This window comes from Oreochromis aureus, linkage group 14 (assembly GCF_013358895.1).
Source record: "Oreochromis aureus strain Israel breed Guangdong linkage group 14, ZZ_aureus, whole genome shotgun sequence".
Taxonomy (NCBI): domain Eukaryota; kingdom Metazoa; phylum Chordata; class Actinopteri; order Cichliformes; family Cichlidae; genus Oreochromis; species Oreochromis aureus.
Window position 1 is genome coordinate 22,684,593 of NC_052955.1, and position 22,953 is coordinate 22,707,545.

Consider the following 22,953-nt stretch of genomic DNA (forward strand, 5'->3'; position numbering starts at 1 on the left):
CGGGACCAGGGGTATAGGGGCTGTCATAGCCCCCCTCGGGGATTGAGAGGAAAAGCTTTTTTTTCCCTTTTTGATAGGAGAGGGGATATACTGTGGACTAACAAGATGTAATTATAGCTCTTTCCCTTGCGAAAAAAACCCCAACACACACACACACACACACACACACACACACAACTCTAAGTGTTTTAGATACTCAAAAAATATTTATTTTTTATTTAATACCTACAATTTGGACCTGCAACATCTTTAAGAAACCTAAAAGATGTCAATGAAACCATAGGTGCTGATTTCCGAGATGCATTCAAGGTGTTACGTTTAAAAATCAGCCTTCAGGGGTGAAAAATTCACAAAGGAAGGCAAAGAGGTTGATTTACTGCACAGCTCCAGCAAACTTTGGTGTGATGGTGTTTGTGAATTAGTGTGTCAGCATTCGGGGGGAGCTGGTGGTGTTGGTGTGGTGGTGGCAGGGAGGATAAAAGTTTTCACTCGTGCACAATAACCCCTCTGTGGTGCTTCCCATGTGGCTGTCTGGTTAACAGGTCCTTTTGTTCCAACGGGGGAATTCTGTTTCACAGGCTGTGAGAAAAGTACACGCTGGCTGCAGCGCCCCCTACAGGCTCAATCGTAACACGTCAGGTCAAAGGTGGAGGTTGATGGAAGAACCCAAACGAGCCCGGTGAGGTCAGCCCATCTATCTGTGATGGCATGTTTCCGGGATGCATTTAAATGGCCTCGCAGGGTCCGAATGTGTTTTGGATTGAAAGGATTTTTGCATTTTGTTTGATTGTTTTTGCGTTTGTTAACGTTTTTTTTATTCCAGCAAGAAACATTTTCAGGAAATCCCCGTCTGCCTTAGTAACTCACTCCTAACCAAGCACAAACAAATAGGAAGAAGCAGTACAGATACAGGAACTGAATCATTTCTTAATAATTCAGACTACTTCTCTATAAAATCAAAATCTTTAAGAAAGTTTGTTTGTTTGTTTGTTTTAAAAGGGGGTCTCCAAACTTTTGCAAACTTGTTAGTTTTTCAAAATACACAGTATTTTTTTCTGGTGGAACACCAGTGTGTTGACTTTTGTTCTGTAAGTCTGGTTTTTTTCACCAAAACCGTTGCATTTACGTTTTTATTTTAACATATTAAAGTATGACGTTCACTAATATTTATTTTTATGTCCTGTTGGATACAAACAGCATTGGTCTGGTTCAGATAGTTTTCTCACATCTCTTCACACATTTTCCATCTCTCTACACTGCTGAACACCGAATCAGAGTTCCTTTAACTTTTATACGGCTAATACTAGGCGCTTCGTTTGAACTTCAGTAATCTACATGTGTAAATACACTGCGTTGCTGCATTGTGATTGGCCGATAACACACTGGCGTTACCTAAAGGTTGAACAGTAGCGTATAAGCAGATCACAAATCTCTTAGATTATGTCCTTTCTTAGACAGCCATTTGTCACATTATTTAAACAGCTGTCACCATATAATCGTATGGATTCAGAAGCTGCTGGCTGCTTTTCTATATTCACACCTAAGGTTTGAATTCAAGTTCTGCCCAAACTGAACGCTTGAAGTTAAACTACAGTAAAAGTTGGAAAAAAACGAAGCAACAGTCTACTCCATCAGCATTAATAGATGATTGTGAAAACATTGTGTTTTTTAATAGTTTCAGTTAGTACAACATGGCAACAATCAGAAACACATCACAGAAAATTAAGCATCTGTACAGCAAAAAATAAAAAAAACTTCAGTTTTAGTTTTTCTATCAACATAATTACATGTCTATAAAAATAAAATACCATTCCCATTATTTATTTGTTAGGGAATTTGATAAAAATAAGAACTCTTCTAATTAATACTGACGTCTGGGTCTCAATAGGTCATTACAGATGACTGTGACATTCACTTTTTCTAAAGCCAGTAGTACAACACACACATATTACATAACTATTGTTACTATGTACAAATACACATCAAGTATCACATCAAATACGCACACATTAAGAAACTGAAGCACATCACCACCTCATATTGAGGTCAAAACTGCACATTCACATTAGACTGACACATACAACAGATACTTAAAGTGTTAACCTGTTACAGGAGCTTCAGAACAATACGATTTGAAAGCCATTTTTCACATTGTCATGACTCATTTCAGAATTTAACAACATACTGGTCTTCAAGCTGGCAAAGCCTAGTGTAACTTATGGGTTTGGCTACTCTGAAACCTTCTGGTTAACACGACTGTCACAAAATTATCAATCACGTTTATGTCACTCGACGGTAAGTGCATTGTTTGCTGTCAAGAGCTCGTCACGGGGCAAAGATTCACTGCTTAAAAACATGATAAAGGTGCTCACTATGAAAGGCAGGTATGACAAAACACAGGGCACATTTTTACAGTAAACATCAAAGTACACATATGTACATGCAGACACATGCCATCTACATTTATGTTCATTTCATGAACATTTTAAGTCACCAGATCATGCAGCTGGCAACCTACTTCATACAGCTAAATCACGTCAAAGCAGTACTAAGTACTAAACATTTCAGGAATCCCAGTTAGACTGAAAAGATTCACACACTCATAAAAACCACAGAGTTAATTTAATGCCCTTAACTCCACAATCTGCATCTATCTTTACCTTTAAATGACTTAAAAAAAAAATTTAAACTGATTTCCTTCATTTGCTGCAGAATTTTTAAGCACAAGAAAGAGATTAGTCAGCAAGTGACAGCCTATGTCAGCACGCTGTGAGCTGCACATTTAACGGTTTTCTTGAGAATGGTTTATTTGTGACTGTAAGATCTAATATGTGCTAAAATATCTTAACATCAATACTATTACGACAGAGGACAGAGGCAGTGGGGTTACAGCAGTGGCGTGTGCACACCATCCAGTGGTTAAAACCCGCAACAGCAGCTATTACGACATGGATAATATTGAAACGCGTCACTTTCAGGGAAAAACAGAGCTACAGACCTTCATTTGAATGCATAATACTCCAATTCTAAATCAGTGAACATAAACTTCTGTTTTTTGCAGCCATGTTTGCAAAGTATATCCCCATCCCCACCTTTCAGTTCCTTTCCTCAGACTAGTGCTTCATGCAGACTCAACACCACCAAAAACAGTGCCACAGTGGATTTTATAGTAGCATTAAAGTTCAAATGAACTGTTTTCTCCTTTCCTTAACTGCATATCTCTTTACAGCATGATGCATCTCTATCATAACACCTCGCATAGATACTAAAATTACACAATAATTCAGTAGTTTCAATTTAAAGTACACGTCACAGTGTTAAAAAAAAAGCAAAAAAAAAAAAAGCTCACTGATTTAAAAAATGTGGGTTTCACAAAAAAAAGCAGTGCAGTGGAGCTTGAAAGTAAACATCACTTATGTACAGTGCAGGACATTTTCATCAGAGTCATAACCCAAAATCTATGAATTCGCACAGACAAACACACTCAGAGTCAGTGTGATAATAATTCCCAGTTCAAAACAATGCAAGCAGGACAATGTCAACATTTTCCATTCACACTGTATTGAATTTAAGTCCTTATGTGGCACTTCAGATGGCTTCTTCAGACAGTTATTCAACATATTTCTTAGTCACTAATAGCTGAAAGCCTCAAGGACAACAGCTCACTGTAATAAGAGAAAGAACCTTTAAAAAAAAGGTTAGAAAACTAATGCATCTCTGGGTTTCAAATCTTAACAAGGCTCTAAGGAGCACTGTTCGCTCAATCGCTGCTGCCTCGGCTCTTTAGAGTGGTGACTCTGCGCATAAACCTCCTGGTGCTCCGGCGGTAGCGTGGTTGTGTGAAGTAAAACAGAATCGGGTCCAGAAAGCTGTTCATGCTGGCAAACGGTCTGGTGCTCTTATAGATGATTGAGAACAAGTTTCTTGTTGTGCAGGGAGCATTGGGCAAGGTACGCACCACCAGGTACAGAGTCTTTGTGAGGTGAAACGGAAGGAAGCTTACGCAGAACACCGCGGCCACGATAATGATCATCCTCACCGCCCTGTCTCGTTTATCCCCGGGCGCTATGGAGACACCCTGATAGGACACTGGGCGGCAGAGGATGAAGGCCATCTTGCAGTAGCAAACCATCACGCCTATGAAAGGCAGCAAGAAGCCGAGGCACGTCAGAGCCATGCCGTAAGGATAGTAGTCTACCGAGCGCCCTGGCGTGCTCAAATCGTAGCACACGGTGCGGTTGCGCTGTTGCCCTGTTGCTGCAAAGTGGAAAGTTGGCGCGCACAGGGAGGCAACCACCAGCCATACCAATCCACACACGCACCACGCCATCTTGCGACCACCCTGCTTGTGCCACACCGCCAGAGGGTGGCAAATGGCCAAATAACGCTGCACACTGATGCAGGTCAGGAACAGGATGCTGCCATGGAGATTACTGAAACAGGAACACAGACAAGAAAATGTTGTTGAGCTGAATATTATCACACTTCAATTGTATGGTCAGCAAAATTAAAGTTTTTCTTAAAAAAACGTGCTTTTTTTAACAGAGCAAGGGATTTCAGTATAGCATTTCTAAACTTACTATTTTTTCATTTCGTTTTGCACACAATAAAAGAATTATTTCAGAAAAAACAAAAATTACCAGGGTCAATATCAAGGATTGCTTATGCTCACAAAGCAGGAGATAGATATAGAAAGTTGTCACCAAGTGTCAGGAATTCGAGTGAGAAGTATCATCAAAAAAGTCAAAGAGCCACTGAGTACAGAATAAGCTTGTCAGATGTAGGAAGTGAAAAACTTCAAAGACTCTGGAAAGAAAACTTGTTAGAGATTTGTCTAAAGGACCCAAACAAACTACCAACATGAATGACTTAGCTGAATCAGGAGCTGTAGTCACAAAGGAGACAATCACTAGAAGCCTGCATAGAAATGGACCGCAAGGCTGAAAACCAAGAAAATCTTCAATTCTGCAGAAGAAACACCTTCAAGCCAGAGTGAAGTATTTTTAAGGACAAGCTGGAGAGACTAAGCATACTGGAAATGCATCCTTTGGTCAGATGAGATAAAACTATTGCTCTTTGGCCACAGAGACGCTGCTTATGTTTGGAGAAAGATGGGCAAGGCGTACAAGACTAAAGTGAATATTAGTGACTTTGTGGTCTACTGAAGACCACGGTCCATGCCAGAAGACTGTCAAATCTGGAAAAGTTTGAGATATTATCCACAGAAGAATCACAGAAGATCGCTTAAGAGACTTGTTGAAAACTACAACAAACCACTGCAGGCTGTTACGCAGTTAAAAGGATAAACAAATGCCTATTAGCATCAAGGAGGGTAATAATTTTGACCCTGGCAGTTTTTGTGAAATTATTTTGTTTCTGTGTGCAAAGTAAAATAATAACATCTAAATTAAGACCAGTATGTCTCAAAAAGATGTATTAAAAAATGTTTGGGAAATAAAATTTGATTTTCATTGAGTGAAAATCAAAGGAAATTAGGTCACAAGCCTCCCCTCAAAAATACATAACAAAAGACACATGGGAGGGTTAAGACTCTCAGTGTGTTCCCAAAGTACTTTTCACATCATCTAACAGAAGCTGAAACCTCCTCCCCCACAGTGTTTCCCACAATTGTGCTCATTGTTCTTCTAGCACACAGTCTGGCAATGATACCCCTACTGAGGACTACTTCCAGATATTTCCATCCACCAAAAGAAGATTGGCGCTGGTGGCAGCCCCCCCCGCAAAACAACAGAAAAAAAAAACAGATGAAAGTTACAGAAAACAGGGGGAACTCCCACAAATCCCAACTTCTGCTACTAATAGCATCTGTGTGTGCACTAGCACCATTTCTGCATCTGCAATAAATACCTTGTCATGTTCAAAGGTATTGAACTTCTTTTATAAACTAGTCTTCATCCTTTACACACCAGCTCGTGTCACAAGTGTGTGCACTATAATGCAAAAAAGTACATTTTTTTCCAGTATACTTAAATATTAGTGTCATTATCTCCCTTCCCATTACTTATCACATCTTAGATCCTCTTTTCTTTACTATCCCTGTCCAAATATGGGACGATTCACATATGAACACTGTGTCACATATCACTTGCATACTCCAGCTTTAACAATGGAAAATTAATTCCCAAAATTACATTAAAAGAATCAGAAAAATGAGCCAATAATCAAACAAGAACCCACCTGTAGAACTGAAACCTGACCATCTTACAGGTAAACTCCCCAAAGGGCCAGTAGTCATGACTCGCATAGTTGTAGACGAGTAAAGGAAGTGACATCACATACAGAAAGTCAGCTATGGCCAAGTTGAGCATGTAGATGTTGTTTCTGGACAAATTGGACCTCTTCCTCCATATCTTCAGTATGACGGTGGCATTGAGAGGAAAACCGAGCAGGAAGACGATGATGTACACAGCAGGAAGTAAAATGCGCTTAAAGTCTTCCTTGTAGGTGCAGCGAGGGTTAACCGCCCCACTGCTGACGTTACTGAGAGCGTTAATGAAGCTGTCTGTAGGGTGTGAGTACAGGTCCACTGGGAAAGTTTTTGAGTTGAGGGTTTCTGTGGGGATGGTGCTGAAAGAATCTGGCATCTTCACATTCTGGAGGAGAGACAGAGAGACAGGTGAGACTTGGTAGCTCGATTTGTTCAAGATCAAACACAATTACCGGGCTATTGTATTTGATGGAGTACAGGTAGAACTTTATAGGTTTTCTTATTATTAGTTGTCTGTGGTGTACAAACTAATCCAGGGAGGCTCGCAAAGAGCCATATTCAGCTTGGCCAACACCGTAGGAGGAGCAGTTCTCTCCTGCTCGTGTATGACCTTGACCTTGAACACAGTTTGGCTGAAAACCCATTAGGTGATCACTGTGTGCAAATTTCACTAAAATCTAAGAGGAGTGGATGGACGGATGCCATCACATCACATCATCGATTATTTTGTCATACAGGCAAAAAAATCAACATTTGTTTTGGATGTAACGGCACACACACACGCACACCCACAGCCTTACCTAGAAGACAGACTCCTATTGTTCCCATTTGTCAATTTAACTGGGAAAACACATGAAAGCAATGTTTCTATAGCATGCCACGATTAGACAAATGAAACAGAAAATATGCAAGAAAACAAATGGATGAAATAGACAGAGAGGGAAACTCTCCACCAGAGGGCACAAGAGATCTGTGTTTGTGTGATATTCTCCAATATTACACAGAAGCAGTCACCTTGAGCCCTGTGAACACAGGACCTTCAGTATTTCTTATTTGGACAAGTGTATTCATGTATTTTTTATTTGATACTAGTTCATACTAAAAGCCTTGTGAACAGTCAGTTTAGTGCAAACTATGCAGTATGCAACATAAAAGCGGGAAGGCCACATTTATTAAATGTTTGGAGGAGCAGCAGTGAGCAAGAAAAGATTGTTTTTGCAGTTTTTTAAACCACATGTATATAAAAAAAACTTGTAGTTAATCATATTTTTAAAGTATAAACCTAGTTATTATAAGGGCTTATTAGTATCTCTGACAAATACCTTATAACCCGACTTGAAGCCTAATAATCTCCGGGCTGTGCTCACCGTAAAAAGGGCTCACTTTGTATTTACGAATACATACGACAGACTGTAAGAACTACAACAAAATAAGTGCTACAGTGAAATAATACTCGTTTAATCTCTCCATCATTTTCTGACAAGTGTAGACCAAGACGTTTGGTCAAGTTTTGAAATGAAAACCACTGCAGACTGTCTGATCTCCCACTCACATTTCACAACGTCTGGAACAGGTCTGCTATACACAAACATTCTTATTAATGATCTTAAATATTCCTCTGCCTTCCAACATCAGTCATATCCACTTCCCTCATGGCAGCTGAGTAAGTGATCCGCCTAAGGCTTTTCCTCCAAAGCCCTGTCAGACTGTTAGTCACTACGTTTCACAACCAACCAACCAACCAACCAACCCTCAAGCCTGCGTCTGTGCTTGTGTGCCAGAGTGCGTAAATGTGAGGTATCTGTCAAAGCTGCTTAAAAATACTGTCTTTGGATGTGTTCAAAAAAAGTGTTAACTGTGTGTGTTTTAGGTGAGCTCCTCTGTGTGGGTGCGCAGTTGTGAACAGAAGTGACGCACAATTTTATAACTCCTGGCACAGAAACTGAAGGAGAGGAGGTGAAGGGAGCAGTGTGCCAAAGGACCACTGAGCATTTATCTGCGAAGATGAATAGGAAACGTTGCTGAGGAGTGCTCTGCAGTCTGTTTTATCTGCTGATGACTCACGCACAATGTACTTCAGATTAGTGATTTGGTTGAAAATCAACTCCGCAAAAGGCCTTGAGGCCAAAATTCTTTGCTAACCTGAAGCATAAAGAAATCATAACACTGAATTAAGTCTGCAGTACCGTGGAAAACAGTCATGGACATGGGGCTCTTGTTTTTGCCACAGAGGAGGCTCTATTACTCATCTTTATGTTCAGGCTTGCTTTTAGAGGCTTTGCAGAGCCTGACGTGAATAAACTATAATGAAATGTGTAATAGATTGAGCAGTAGCTCCTGTTTGTGACATGTGTTGGTGCTCATAGTTCGTATTAAATGAACAGTTCAAGGACAGGCAGTAACATGAAAGCTAAGCTATAATTCACTTTACAAAAGAACTAATCGGCTCATTGCCACATTTTCCTTCTTTAGCAGTACTGCAATAGTTCAGACAATACAGTAAGGATAGAGAAAGAGAAGCACACATCCTGGATCCTACAAGCCCTAGCAAGCAAACCACTGGTTTCAAAGTAAGAGCTGAGATGTGAGAGGCCAATAAAGCACTGATTCCCATGCTGAATATCTGCACCTTATTAGGTTAAGTATTGTGGTGGAGATAATCATATATCAAATAAAGCCAGATTATTTTAAAAGGATTTTGGAATAGGGGGCAAATAGAAGTAAAGGCTCTTTCTGATCTATTCATGTTCAGGACACATGTCAAAAATGTTTCTAAGAAAATGGGAAATAGATATTGTGATTTAGTGAAACATGGACAAACATACATGGAAATACTCAATATAAAGGTGACACTCAGCCTGAATTCTCTTAGGCGACTTTCTTGTAACATCTTTATTATTAGTAGTAGATTTTCCCAGTTTAGGTTGCCCTTAAGGGTAGTCTTATTTTCCTTTTGGCATTACCTTAGTACCTTTTATCAGCCACAATAAATCGTTAGCTTTTTCTTAAGATTTCTGTTTCACGCCTTCGTTTATCTGCGTTTGGGTCTGCACCACAATCCCTACTAGGTCTGCAAGAGTGGACCATGACACTGGGAAAGGCCAATCCGTGACTGATAGTGTTTCACTGCATGGGCGGTGTGTTTGGGTTCACTGTCATGCTGAAAAAAAAAGCCGTTCTAAATAAGACGTTTTCCAGATTTCCAGATGGTATTAAATGGTTGATCAAAATCTGATGGTAGTTTTCTGTGATCATAACTCCATTAACAAGAACTCCAACACCACTGGCTGAAATGCAGTCCCAAATCACGACAGAGCCTCCACTGTGTTTTATATGTGGCTGTAGAGACTCACTGTTTTAACTGTCTCATGATCTCCCTCCCTCTTCAAGCACTCTAAACAGCAAAACATAATCGCAGGTCTCTCAGTAGTCACGTCTTCATACACATATGAAGCACACTCCTACATAGATATGTAGCCTGTGTGTGAGCCTCTAGATTTATTATCCTTCATTTATGCAGGTGAAAGTCTAATAAGATTTCAATCTCATTTCCAAGAGAGACTTGGCAATGATTTCAGGGTATGAAGTGTGCTCCATTTATTCAAAAATGACCCGTTAGTTTATCAATATAAGGAAATATTACTAAATACACAAAATTAAACAAACAAAACTTTACTCATCGAGCTTCCCTGGCACTTGTGAAGCGAACATAAACCTGCCCAATGACTCACTCTAGTTGTCTGCCCACATCACTCTGTTAAATTTTGATAAACTGTTCATACACGTTCTCCTCAGATCCTTCCCGAAAAGATTCAATCATTTAAATGGTGCAGCAACTGGTCAATTTAGAGATTTTGAGAGCAAATCCTAATATGTTGTCATCTTTATTGTAATTTTTTTCAGCATGCAGATACAGTGTATCAAAGCTATAATGTAAATGGAAAGATAAGTTGACATTTGGGGTTATCTGCACTACCAGGAGAGGAATAAAGAATTACAGAAATAATACTGATGCTGTTTTCACTGCTAATAGTAAAGGAAACTCTTACCTTTAAAAGTATTTAATCCAGATTAAAAAAAAAAAAAAAAAAAAAAAAAAAATTTACTGGAGAATGCGGGCATCGATCCCGCTACCTCTCGCATGCTAAGCGAGCGCTCTACCATTTGAGCTAATTCCCCTTCCTGCTGTGCAGTGCAAAAATAAAGCCTTTAGAGGCACACACCCACAGCCCTGCTCACTCACGTAATGTGACCAGTTAATGACAGGGACACTTCCTCTTCAAGATAAACACACCCTCAAACACGCTGCTGCATACTCTCCACCCTGAGGACTGCCAAAAGGCTGAGCTGAGCAAGTCACACAAGGTTATTTATAAACCATGACTGCAAGAATGTGACTGCCACACTCAGGACAAATATAGGAGATTAATAATTCATCATAACAAAGCCGTAAATCAAATGACACCTACACTGTATTAATGATTATTCTGCATGTGGATATGGTGTCAGGACCTTTGAACTCTGATTAAGGTCATGCAAGGTAACTCTGAGCACGTCAACATCAGAAGTAATGACTGATAGCAGAGCCCAGCTAATATTTTAACCACGTAACCCAGAGAGTGCACTTACCGCCTGCATGTGTTTTTATTGCAGTACTATGAAAAATGAACATGACTGTGTAATGTAAACCAGCAGAACTTTAAGGTTCCTCTCAATGTTACAGAAATTTATGAGGTGTTTTAAACTCATTGTTTGGTTTTTCCCATAACTTTGGTGTTTAGGCCTCTTTTGAGTAGTAGCAAGCAACTGTTTCCAGGGTGCACAGCGCCAGGAAATGAAGGTTATTATAGTTAACTAAAATTAAACTAAAAACTAAAACTACATTTGAAAAAAAAAACATTTTAGTTAATTATTTTTTTTATAAAAAAGCAGAATTTAGAAAAAAAATTAAACTATTAGAAACAACTTTGTGAACTACAATAGTAACAAAAAAAGTAAAATAAAAATAAAAACTAATTAGAAAAAACAACCCTATAATAACTCTGCGATAAAGCCACTGTGTGCTCACTGCTAAGAATCGCACTAGAGACACAAAGTCACTAACCAGTTGTGTAATATGTCAGAACTCTCTAGGAGTAAGTGGAGACAGAAGAAAAACGTCATAAGCCAACTTGAAATGTCTGATTTGTATGTGCAAACATGTCCGACATATACATTTTATATTAAAATAATGTTGTATACAAATCAAAAATGTGGTGTTCCTACTATTATTATTATTGATCTATGTTTCTGTCTGATCCACAGATAAAAATCCAAAGAGACATGTGCAGAGAAGAGATAATGGATATGTTTCCGTGGACATCTGGCATGCAGACTGGAGCAGCCAGGGCTCGAATCGCCAACCTTCCAAAGAAGAAGAAGTGCTACAAAATAAATACAAGAATGTGAAACATAAATAAAACACATGAAACACAAAATCGTGACCAGTAAAAACAAAAAAGCTTTATAGCTGGTTTAGAAATATTGACCTACAGAATGCCTAATTAAAACTGGCAGATAAGGTGACATAAAGAGTTATACTGTCATGCATGTAGGAAGGCTATCTCTCTATCATTTAAATGAGGAGAAGAAGGAGATGTAGAGTAAAGGAGAGCAAGCAGGCCACAATTCAAGTCCAATTACTTTCCCATCTCCGATCTCTAAAGTCCCTGGACACCCTAATCAATGATTCATGCCCGCTGCCCCTCATTCACTCCCGTGCTCGGTTGTAGTTAATTGGAGAAACAAAATGACGAGCCAGGAAATCGATATTGGTATCGCACATGAGTATACGCGCAGTGCAATCACATGTCTGCAGACACACACTGCAGCCCAGCCAAGCAATCAGGAGCAAATCTACAGTAAACAAAACAGAGTAAATTCAGGAGCACAGCAGGAGTACAATAGTCAACTGTACAAACTAATATCATGACACAGAAACACAAAAAAACTTCCACATATCAGTATGATCAACATTCAGGTCACAGCCCTCTATTTTGGATTAGAAAGAAACAGACTGCGATAATTATCGCTGCTAATACGGTGCAGGCTGTCACGAATCAATCAATCCTGAGAACAGGCGCTGTCAGGAGACGCTTTAAACTAATCAGCTGCACCATAAAGAGATGGACGGGTGATAAGCAAAGCTGGTGTTCCATCAAAGCCGCGCTACTTACCATATGGTCACAAAGATAATAAAAGCGTTTTTGTTGCATGTGACATAACTATACAAATCAGTATAAGGTCCTTTTAAACGTTCAGTAGTGCAAACAAAGATATTACTGCAAGGCTTGTGTAGAAAGTCCCCTTCTGGCCTACGTCAACCAAAGCATTATACCACGTTTTCCACTAATGAAGTGGACAAGACTGCAGCTGATAACAGATGGCATTCTAATAATTTGCCGTATCTTGCAATCAAAAACAGGCTAATGATGTTGTTGTTCTAAGTATGTCATTAGATTTACAGAGAGAAGGTCATGCAATATTTCCTACAAGTTTACTATGTGTCAGATATTTGGTGCACAAAAGAGGTCTGATGAAAGAAATGCAGAGGCAGGACAGTAGGGCACTGGTAACTGAAACTAAAATTTTGAAACACCAAAGTTCCTTCTTGTATGATTAATCTGAATCATCACTCTTACTTAACGTGTGTTAAAATTGACTTCTGTTTATGGTGAGGGGCTTACTATACATGCCTCACTCAGCAATTGCAGAACGGTCCAAAAGTCTTGCACCACCGCTTTCTTTACAGCAGACTTTCCTCTTTTTTTTAAAGTGGTATTGAGCAATAGTTCTCCAGGCTTTTTGAAGGCCTTTCAAATGTTTTCTTTAGACACTTGCTGCTTTTTTTTTTTTTAACTCATTTTCCATTCCAAAGTCCATCCTTGTACCTGACCAGTATCAAAGGAATGTTTTTTGGTCATTAGCTACCTAACACTGACCTGTGAATCTTTCAAGCATAAAAAAATGTGCATAACTCAATGGATAAACCAGTGTTGTGTCTATGCAAAACAGACAACTTAGCCCTTTTTAAGCGCTTTGTTATGAACAGACTGCCACAAAAGTGGGTCACTGATTCCAATTTCTTTAGAAAATTGTATCTTTTGCACCAAACAAGGTGATTCTCAGAAACTGAACAAGTGGCCGGCCTAAAAAACTATTTAGAGCAGATAAACCGTTTTAGAGAGTCATCTCCTTAACAAATAGGAAAAAAGCCACACAGACAGAGAGAACTTGGTAAACTCCACACAGAAAGGCTCTAAATGGTGTATTTAACCCAGGACCTTCCTCCTGTGAGCCAACAGTAAAAACCATAGTTCCATCATGTTATCTATATTTATATATTAAAACAAAAAACAAAAATTCTGTCACTTTCTTGCCCTCAAAAATCTGTCTGTTTAAATGTTTTGATGAGCACAAAGGCAAACCTTGCCAAGCTGCTGAACTAATCAAAGAAAAAAATAACAGCAGGCAAGCTGAACGACATTTCACAATAGTTTCTCTCTTGCTTTTGTCCTTCAGCACATATAGTGTTATAATAACAATAATAATGGCTCACTGATAATGTAAAAATACCCCAGAAATGCATAAATATTTTTCTGATACATGTTTTTGTTCTTGAGCCACTATTAGTCACATTTAATGTTGTGAGAATAACATGTTTTTACTGATCTTGAGCTCCAGTAGCTGTAACATCTTGGTGCACAAAAAAAAAGCTTAGCAAAAGCTCAACAGACTGGTAAGCAGCAATTAGTCTGTTCCCCGTGGTTGCTGAAGTCATGTGTTTGTGTTGCAGAGGGGATGGAAATGCAGATGTGGTGAAAGCAGAGTCAGTAAAGCACAAAAAGAGAACAGAAACAAAAAAAAAGTCTTTACTGACCGATCACCCAGTGCATTTGTGACAATTGCTGTGAATTACGCAAGTTTTGGAAACATTGGCAGTAATCTTTTTAAAACCTACTCAGGACAAAGACATTCGATTTATTTTGAGACATTCACATTAAATCACCAATTTGGCTGGTATGTTTATGATGGCTGCCATTAAGCTTGTGCTTGTTTATTCAGTGAGATAATGCTGACGACCACTTAACTTCATTTGATAAACAACTTCAGTCCTAAATTTTCTCTGTCTACCCAGTTTTCTGCTTCTCTAACTCTGCGGCTCCAACACAGAGTTACATTAATCTGCTCCCGGGCAGACAAAAGAGAGGCTCAAACAGTGCCTAGCCGAAAGGAATCTCCACTAAAAACACAGCAGCCATGTCAAAGCCCTGTGGCGACTGAACCAGGTACTTACACAAGATAACCCGTCTAAGTGATTCTTGGTTATTACGTCAGCTATGTGACAACTTGTTTTTACTGGATCCGAGCACAGTTATGCACATTGTAGAGAGACATAACAAATGCAAGTTATTAACCTCACATCTGCAGTTTTTTTCTGATGATTTCACTTCTTACTGTTTACACTATTATACTTGCCTTGCTTACTTCGAATATGATTTAAAACAAGTTATCATGGTTAACAGCAGATTTATTAAAGAATGTGTAAATAGCTTTTTACGTTGCTTTGACATATCGGTATGACTCTTTGGTCTTGAAACATTGTACTCTCCTGCAGTATGGCAGACAGCGGTATAAAAACAACTGGTTGCTGAGAACATACTATTCCTTTTTTAAAAAGGTCATTATTAAGGGTGTCTGTCCTGTGGCACACGATGTATTGCAGGGTGTTTATTAATCAGAGAGTCAATGGTTTGTGCTCCGGTCCCTCCAGTCAGCACCCTTAGGCAAGACAGGGAACCCCAAATTGCTCCTGATGCATCCATCAGAGTGTGGTGCTTAAAAAGCATAGAAAAAAATAGAAACCCATAAAGACCCCAAGGGCAACCTTTGGAGCTGAAAATTAAGGCAAATACCAAAGTAACAAAAACTGTATTTCATTTAATGGCTACTTCAACCTGGCACCGCAAGGGAGTCAGTCCCAATACACCCCATGTTAAAATGAGTAACTTTTCAGCATTGATAAGCATATTTACAGCCTGATTTCTTTTTTTAAATGTGTTGCCCTCCGTAGATAGTTTCCCGAGAGGGTGATTTTTTAAAATACCTAAACCACTTGAATGTTGGAATTAAGGGTGTGGCTGTTTTGACTGACAGACGGAGGCCACTGTCAGCGCCACACACGTGTGAGGGAGGAGGAAAAAGGAGAAAATAGCATGAATAAGAAGGACAGCAATCTGCAGCAGCAGTCTTACACAAATTCCCGGTCTCTTCTTCACAGTGAAAAATAAAGCATATTAATTTACCACTGGAGCTGGATCATTCCAGATGCCCACAGCATCAGCGTCAGTAATGGACGGGAACTTGTAAAAGCTGTTGCTGTGCGGTCTACCAAAATGTGATTTCCAGTATTTGCCAAAAATGACAGTCAGTATTTAAACTGTTATAAACGATTTGTTGGCGTATAAACATTTGTCAAACATATCTCTAGTGAATGATATCAAGCCATTTTAAGCCAAACTGTCTGCCATCAGTTTTTGGCAAAGCAGCTTTTATATTTCCTTTGTTTATGAATGTAAAACTCTCCCTGACATTGATTATAATGTGGAACACAGAGCATGTACAAAAACGCAGAGTCACAAAGATACTTGCAAAACTGGTCTTTTTTTGTTTGTTTGTTTTATATGTAGCACCTTTGTAAAAGTGCAGACTGTTAATCAATATAAGCAAAGATGTTAGACAAACACTAGAAATCACTTTTTGGCACAACACTGGGATGGTGCGTTTTTGGCTTCATTCTGTATGATCTGCTAAACTTCATAATTTTCTACAAACTCCACAGAGATGCTTGAACAAATATTCGCACCTAGTATGTGCACCATAAATTATCACAGTCCTGGGACGCCTACAACGTGAGTGGATTATGACAGTGTCTTGCTCGAGGGCACGTAAGTTCTGGCTTATTTAACTAGCGTATTTAAAGAGAACGTGACAGTATTTCTTTTAAGGAATTTGATTTTAAATGATGAAGAGAAACAGGAAAGGGGATACAACTGATCTGATGTTATCACACCAGACGAGCTTATTAAGTACACTGACTGCACCGGTCAGTTGGGCTTTGAGCTGCACGCGGGACACAGGACGTGTCTTACTCCAGCACTACAAATAACACAGCTACCAGCCGTCGTGACTCCTTACAGCTGCTTATTTTAGCACCACAGGAGCCCCTGCTGGGACACCCGTGCGCCTGGACGAATAATAACAAAACTACACATCTGTAGTAACAAGCTAATATATCGCACACAGCTACACGGCAGGTCAAATCGCGATAATTCCCCAGTGGGAATAATGCCTTTTTTAATATTCCTTTAGTGGTTAGTTGCTGAAGAAAGCAATAACACTATAAACAAACTGAACTTACCCTGAATGAAAAACGAAACAAGTGCGACAACATCAACAAGTTGGCCACTCGGCCATGGCAAAGTGCCGCTGCTGCTCCTCGGTGATAACAAAGCGCGGTTCGGCGAGCTGGGAAACGGACTGTAGCTGGGAAAATAACAGGTTTAAGAAAACGCCGAGCTGCTAGGTTTGAATTCACCACTTATCTGTCCCGGACCTACCTGCAGCGGTGCTCCGCGAGCTGCTGCACACTTTACACGCTGTACAACTGTCACGCACGCGCAATGAGTCTTGCGCCACCTGCACGGACAAAGGGAACGACTCCAGCTACAGCTAGCGTCTCGCGCCTTTTAACCGACATCACGTGTCTGGTTTCTTAAACAGACGTTACAACGGTGTTGTTTTTAGTGGGTGTTTTAAAAGCACCTAAAAATAAAGCTCCGGTAAAACTTGCAGTGCTGTTAAAACGTATTTACCACCGTCCTGATTTCTTCATATTTGCATATTTATGAAATTTTCCTTACACTACCTTTTCTTACAAGGCTGGTCCTACCATTAATTAACGCTTCAGCCGTAAAAATGATAAACCTTTCTTTATTAATCATTGCTTAAAAAGCCATCACTTGACTCAACTGTCTTTGCTATTTCTAGAGCAATATCCAGTTTTTTACTCAAAAAATCTTGCAAGAGTAGTTTTAAAACAGCTTACTGATCATCTGCAGAGGTTTCAGAGCTCATCACAGTACGGAAACAACATTAATGAAGATGAGTGATCTTCTTATGGCCTCTGACAGTCTTGTCCCGCTAGACGTCTGTGCAGCGTTCATACTGTTTGCAATAATATTTTATTACAGCGATAAGAGCATGCTGTAGGTATTAAAGGTACTGCACTGGAGTGGTTTGAATTACATCTGCCCAATAGATTCCAATTTGTTCATGTAAATGGGCAGTCTTCTTCATGCACACAGGTTGATTATGGAGTTCCACAGGGTTCTGTGATAGCATTTAGCTCTGTCTTTCATAACGCAATTCATTATTACTATTTGTTCTATAAAAAAAAACTCCCAGAAAAGTCATCAGTTAATCCAGAATGCTGGAGCAAGATTACTGACAATGTCTAGAAAGAGAGAGCATGTTTCTCTTATATTGGCTTCTCTTCATTGGCTCCCTGTTAAATCCACTATCAAATATAAAATCCTGCTCCTCACATACAAGGTCTTGAATAATCATCAGGCCCCATCTTATCTTAATGACCTCATAGCACCATGTCACGCCAGTAGAGCACTTTGCTCTCAGCTCGAGGGCTTACTTGTTGTTCCTAGAGTATTTAAAAGTCGAATGGGAGGCAGAGCCTTCAACTTTCAGGCCCCTCTTCTTTGGAACCAGCTCCCAGTTTAGATTCAGGAGACAGAAACCATCTCTACTTTTAAGATTAGGCTTAAAACTTTCTTTTTTGACTAAGCTTATAGTTAGGTTAGGATCAGGTGACCATCCTTCTCTAGTTATGCTTCAATAGGTCTAAGCTGCTGAGTGTTTCTTCTTCGCTCATCTTTTTTTTCTCACTCACTACATGTTTATACACCTCTCTGCATTTAATCATGAGTTATTATTAATCTCTGGCTCTCTTCCACAGCGCGTCTTTTGTCTTGTTTTCCTCACCTCACTCCCATCCGGTCATGGCATATGGCTGCCTCTTCCTTAGCCAGGTTCTGCTGGTGGGTTCTTCCTCTTAAATGGCATTTTTTTCTTCCCACTGTCACCAAGTGCTTGCTTATAGGTGGTCATCTGATCATTGGGGTTTTCTCTGTATTATTTTAGGGCCTTTAATTTATAATACACAGTACCTTGAGGCAACTGCTGTTGTGATTTGGTGCCATATAAATTAAATGTAATTGAATTCAAATTGCTATCCAATGGTCAAATTGAATTGAATTAAAAAGCTTGCAACAAGTAATAGTTGACAAAAATAACCAGAGTAAATGCAGTTTTTAAATGTCAATGATTTTGTTTGTTAAGGGAAAAAACTATAAGAACACACGTAAAAAGAACTTGTCTGACAAAGTTAAGGAGGCTTTGGGACTCAAGTGAGCAACACTGAGAGCCATTATGCACAAATTAAGAAAACCTGGGACAGTGGTGGACATGACCAGGAGTGGCCAGCTTACCAAAATGACTCATCCAGGAGGCTGCAAAAGAACCCAGAACCACATCCAAAGAATTGTAGGCCTCACTTTCCCCATTGAAGGTCAGAGTTCATGATTCAACAATAAGAAAGAGCCTGGACAAAAAATGGCAACCGTGGGAGAGTTCAAGGAGAAAACTACTGCTGACCATGATTTTGCATGACCATAAATAAGCCATTCATGCTTGAAAATCTGCCTTCGTGGCTAAATTAAAAGAATTCTGCAAAGGAAATGGGTCAAAACTCCTCCACAATGAAAGTGTCACTGCCAGTTATTTGCACTTAATAGCAGTTCTGGTTTTGCCACCCTTGGCAGGAATGACAAGGGTGGCAAAACCAGTTATTAGGTTTCATTTTGCATTTACCCAGGCTAACTTTATGTAATATTAAAATTAGGTGGATGCGCTGAAACACGTGAGTGTGACAAATCTGGGAAAAAACAAAGAAATCACGAAAGGTGCAAAAGCTTGTTCACAGCAGTGAGTGTTTAACTGCAGGTAACCATGTTTAAGCATCAGTTAATTCCCAGGAGGAAATTTCAAAACTGCAACAGTTTTTCTTTCTCCTCTGCATAATGACCATGGCACTGTATCACTGTTGAACCTTTCAGGACATTTTACTTGGCAGTAAGGTTTATTGCTTGTCAGTTTTAGAGTCCGTATGTAAAATTCTCACATTATAAGGGCTTCAACCAGAGAACTTGCCGTAGTCCAGCACCTTTCAGTGTGTTTGCAGTTCACGGAGTTCAATGGCAGGTGTTTGGTCTGTGTTAAAAACAGTGACAGGACATGACTAGAGGTGTCACTTCTTATCATTTTGTTTGAATTTTATGAGGTTTATTGGTTCCTTTTATTGTGGCATTGTAAACATTGCTATGTCCTACTCAGCTACAGGTTTTCATAATAAAAGATAAGATGCCTCCCACTGAGTTTGTCACATTTTGGATACAAATTTGGCAAATATGGTGTTGGATGGCATAACATACCATTCTAAGCCTCATTAATAGAGGTTTTGTGTAACTACATAGCTTCTAAATGGAAATAAATGTATAGCAGCTCCAAAGTGACCAGCGTTTCTCACTTCTTTTTGTCCCTAGTTCCACATATTGAGACACTGAACCTGGTTTTCATTTGCTGATTACAAGTCAACTTATGTGTGTTTCATGTGAAAAGTTTGGTTTTAATAAAATATGCTGATCTGTAGCTTTGTCATCGCTAAAACCCAAAGATGACACAGGAAGAAGTAAGAAGAAATGGACAAAGGCTAAAGTTATTCTTGTAACAAAGTTCCACCACATTATGAAGCATAAGATAAGAAGAAGATAAACTTTCCTCATATTTCCTGGTCAGTGCAACTAAGTAAGATCAATGACTGTAAAATTGGTAACAAATATATAAATAGGTAACTAAGTAAAAAGAAACGGCCAAGACTTAAAATAAGAAACAGAAAAATAAAGCAGAAAATGCTAAATTATCATGCATCTACAAACCAGTCTTTGTGCAAACTGTTGTTTTAGGCTTGAACCAGGTTATTCAAATGTCTGTTTTGTCAAACTGTACTCTATTATCACCCAAAAAGTCACATTATGTACTTTTGTCTCAGGTGTTGTGACTGTTGAGTCATGCCCACATGGTTTCCTTCTTCATGGCGTTCATATCAATTCTCTCTGTTACAACACATTTTGGCTTTAATCTGATATTGTGGAAAAATCTGTTACTGTACTGATAAGGGAAGAACGACATGCTCTTTCTTGTGTTCTTGAGTCACTCTCCTCTGTGTTTGTGAAGCCAGATTTCCAACTGTTTATTTACAAATCCGGAGAGGCTGAAAGACGAGAAGACTCTTTTGTCAGTGTGTATGCAAGCCATGCAAATTTTAAACCACAGTATTTGGGTTGAATGTGTCTCAGTCGGGGTATGCTGCATCTGCAAAAGGCTTGGATAGTATGTTCATAAAAAATATATATATAAATAAACAAAAAATATTCCCTTGCTGGATAAAAACACTGTCATGTTATCACAGAAGGACAACATTACCGCTTCCAAAGGAATTAAGAGGGTAAGTAACAGCCAAGTGCTACTAATGAAGTGCATTTGAATAATTCATCACCAGCAAGTGTGAAAAACTCCATGAAAGCAGAAGTTTGTATTTTGTGTTAAAACAGTGCCATAATCTTCTCAGCAGATTCACCTCAAGGTCAGAGAAGCAATGTTCAAACTGCAGAAAATCTTCAGAACCTGCAGAAAATCCAACAGCTTCAGAATCTACAGGCCTCAGTTAGCATGTTAAATGTTAAAGTTCATGATGATAGAATCAAAAACAGGCTGACCAAGTATGACTTGTTTGGATGAGCAGGCAGGAGAAGGCCTCTACAAGCAACATGGTAGCATTGCTTAAGTTTGGAAAAAGTACAGATGTTTGGTCATAATGCACAGCACCGCATTTGGAGACAACTAAACACAGCATGTCAGCACAAACACCTCATACCAACTGTCAAGCATGTTGGTGGAGGGGTGAAGGTTTGGGTTTGTTTTGCAGCCACAGCGAGGCATCTGTCTGATAGATAAAGCTGGGCCACATTTGAGACGTGCAACAGGACAAAAATCCTCAGGATTAAATCTGAAACAAGGTGTTGTAGTCCACTCAAAGTCCAGACCTCAACTCGTGTTAAAGCTCTGTGGAAAGACCCTAAGGGAGCTGTGCATAAACAATTTCCTGCAAATCTCAATGAAATGGAGAAACTTGGTAAAGAAGAGTGGGCCAAAATCCCTTCACAGCAATGTGAACGACTGAGGCTCATAAGCAAATCAACCAGTCTTTCTGTTGTCTGCTACTCTATGTTCAATTCCTGCACACACAATGATAAAATCACACTTCAAGTTATTGCTGCTAAAAGTGGTTCTATAAGCTACTGAATCACAAGATGTACTTAGTTTTTCACAGGACTACACGGAGACCTGTGAAAACGTTCTTTTACACATTACTGTAGAACTGTTGCAAACATAAAAGACATAACATTAATTAAAGGTCAAAGATTGAATGAATGAATGAGTCTTCCTGCCACTGATTATATACTAATACTAACAAGTCACTTAGATGATTAGATTTTGAAATGGTCAGCAAGAGCATGGTGCCGCTGACGCGCATCCAGCAGACGTCTTTCCGAATGAGCTCATTTGTCATGTTGAAATCGAGACGTGTGCAGACAGAGAAGAAGAGCTCATTTCCCTTTGAAAAGAAGTTGCTCAAAACTTTGACGGCACATTTCGTAATAATTTAAAGAGGCAGTAGGTTTAAGCTAGCACATATGACAGCATGGCTACAAACATCTGAACTTTACTGTTCTTCAAGGTTATACTTGCTTAGCATTAGCTTTGCACCAGAAACACTGCATAGCATTTCATAGATTAAAGACAAGCATCACTGTGATATATTGGTGTGAAGTTTGAAGAAGAGCCATGAAAAATTGCAGGTAATTGTGGGTTTGCAAGTTTTTACTGATTTTCACATTTGGTGCGATCTTGATTTTGACCCAATTTTCACCAAAATGAAATCAGCTCAAGCTGTTGTTGATATCTAACATCACACAACATTTGAAAGTGGTATCTTGAAAACTGTGGATGCTAGACCACTAACAAACATCTCCCTTTGAGGGGAGAATTATGTGCAAAACATATCTCTGTTGGATGACTCATTTAAAAAGCATTTTACTTGGAATTTTACACCTTTGTTTCTCCCATGAAATATTTTCACTGGAACTTTTCTATTCACAGTAGCGCATTGTTTCCCTTCACATGATAGATTTAATTACATACCCACTAGGCTATCTTCTTTCACAAAGAAAAATTTGTTTAATAATAGCATGAGGCTGTAACAGAGAGAAATAGAAAGCTTTTTAAACCTCTGTCTGGTTTCACGAGGTTGTCACCTCTGTGTCAAATCCAAGAAGCAGCAAAAGTAATTTTGTGACTGGGACCATATGTGCAGTTTGGTGCATACTTCAAGAACTCGTCTAAAATCAGCTCAAACAGCATGTATTAACTTTGGATAATTATTTTAAGCAGTATTTTCTTCGTGTTACCTGAATGCAAAAATGGCAGCCCTC

General features: G+C 39.2%; 1 protein-coding gene and 1 non-coding gene across 5 annotated transcripts; both read right to left on the reverse strand.

Moving 5' to 3' along the window:
• Positions 1-1,643: 1,643 nt before the first annotated feature.
• LOC116323023 (P2Y purinoceptor 3) lies at positions 1,644-17,023 on the reverse strand. 4 transcript variants are annotated; one of them, XM_031743285.2, is made up of 4 exons: positions 16,888-16,998; positions 16,689-16,813; positions 6,199-6,614; positions 1,644-4,433 (listed from the first exon to the last, which is right to left on the reverse strand). In XM_031743285.2, exons 2-4 carry the CDS (start codon positions 16,719-16,721, stop codon positions 3,761-3,763), a joined length of 1,122 nt encoding a protein of 373 aa, XP_031599145.1. In that variant the 5' UTR covers positions 16,722-16,813; positions 16,888-16,998; the 3' UTR covers positions 1,644-3,760. The 4 variants fall into 4 exon arrangements, with proteins under 4 accessions (XP_031599145.1, XP_031599144.1, XP_039454238.1 ...); XM_031743284.2 differs by lacking the exon at positions 16,689-16,813 and having other exon boundaries at positions 16,888-17,023; XM_039598304.1 differs by having other exon boundaries at positions 16,689-17,012.
• trnaa-agc lies at positions 10,336-10,408 on the reverse strand. The gene has a single exon. It is a non-coding gene; the product is annotated as a tRNA-Ala (tRNA).
• Positions 17,024-22,953: the final 5,930 nt, after the last annotated feature.

Excerpts from the sequence above, each read along its gene's own strand:
- LOC116323023 (XM_039598304.1), bottom strand. The coding sequence starts at position 16,721 with ATGTTGTCGCACTTGTTTCGTTTTTCATTCAGG. Across the intron at positions 6,615-16,688 it reads TGTTTCGTTTTTCATTCAGG|AATGTGAAGATGCCAGATTC; the intron begins GTAAGTTCAGTT and ends TCTCTCCTCCAG. Across the intron at positions 4,434-6,198 it reads GTCAGGTTTCAGTTCTACAG|TAATCTCCATGGCAGCATCC; the intron begins GTGGGTTCTTGT and ends TTCCTGTTTCAG.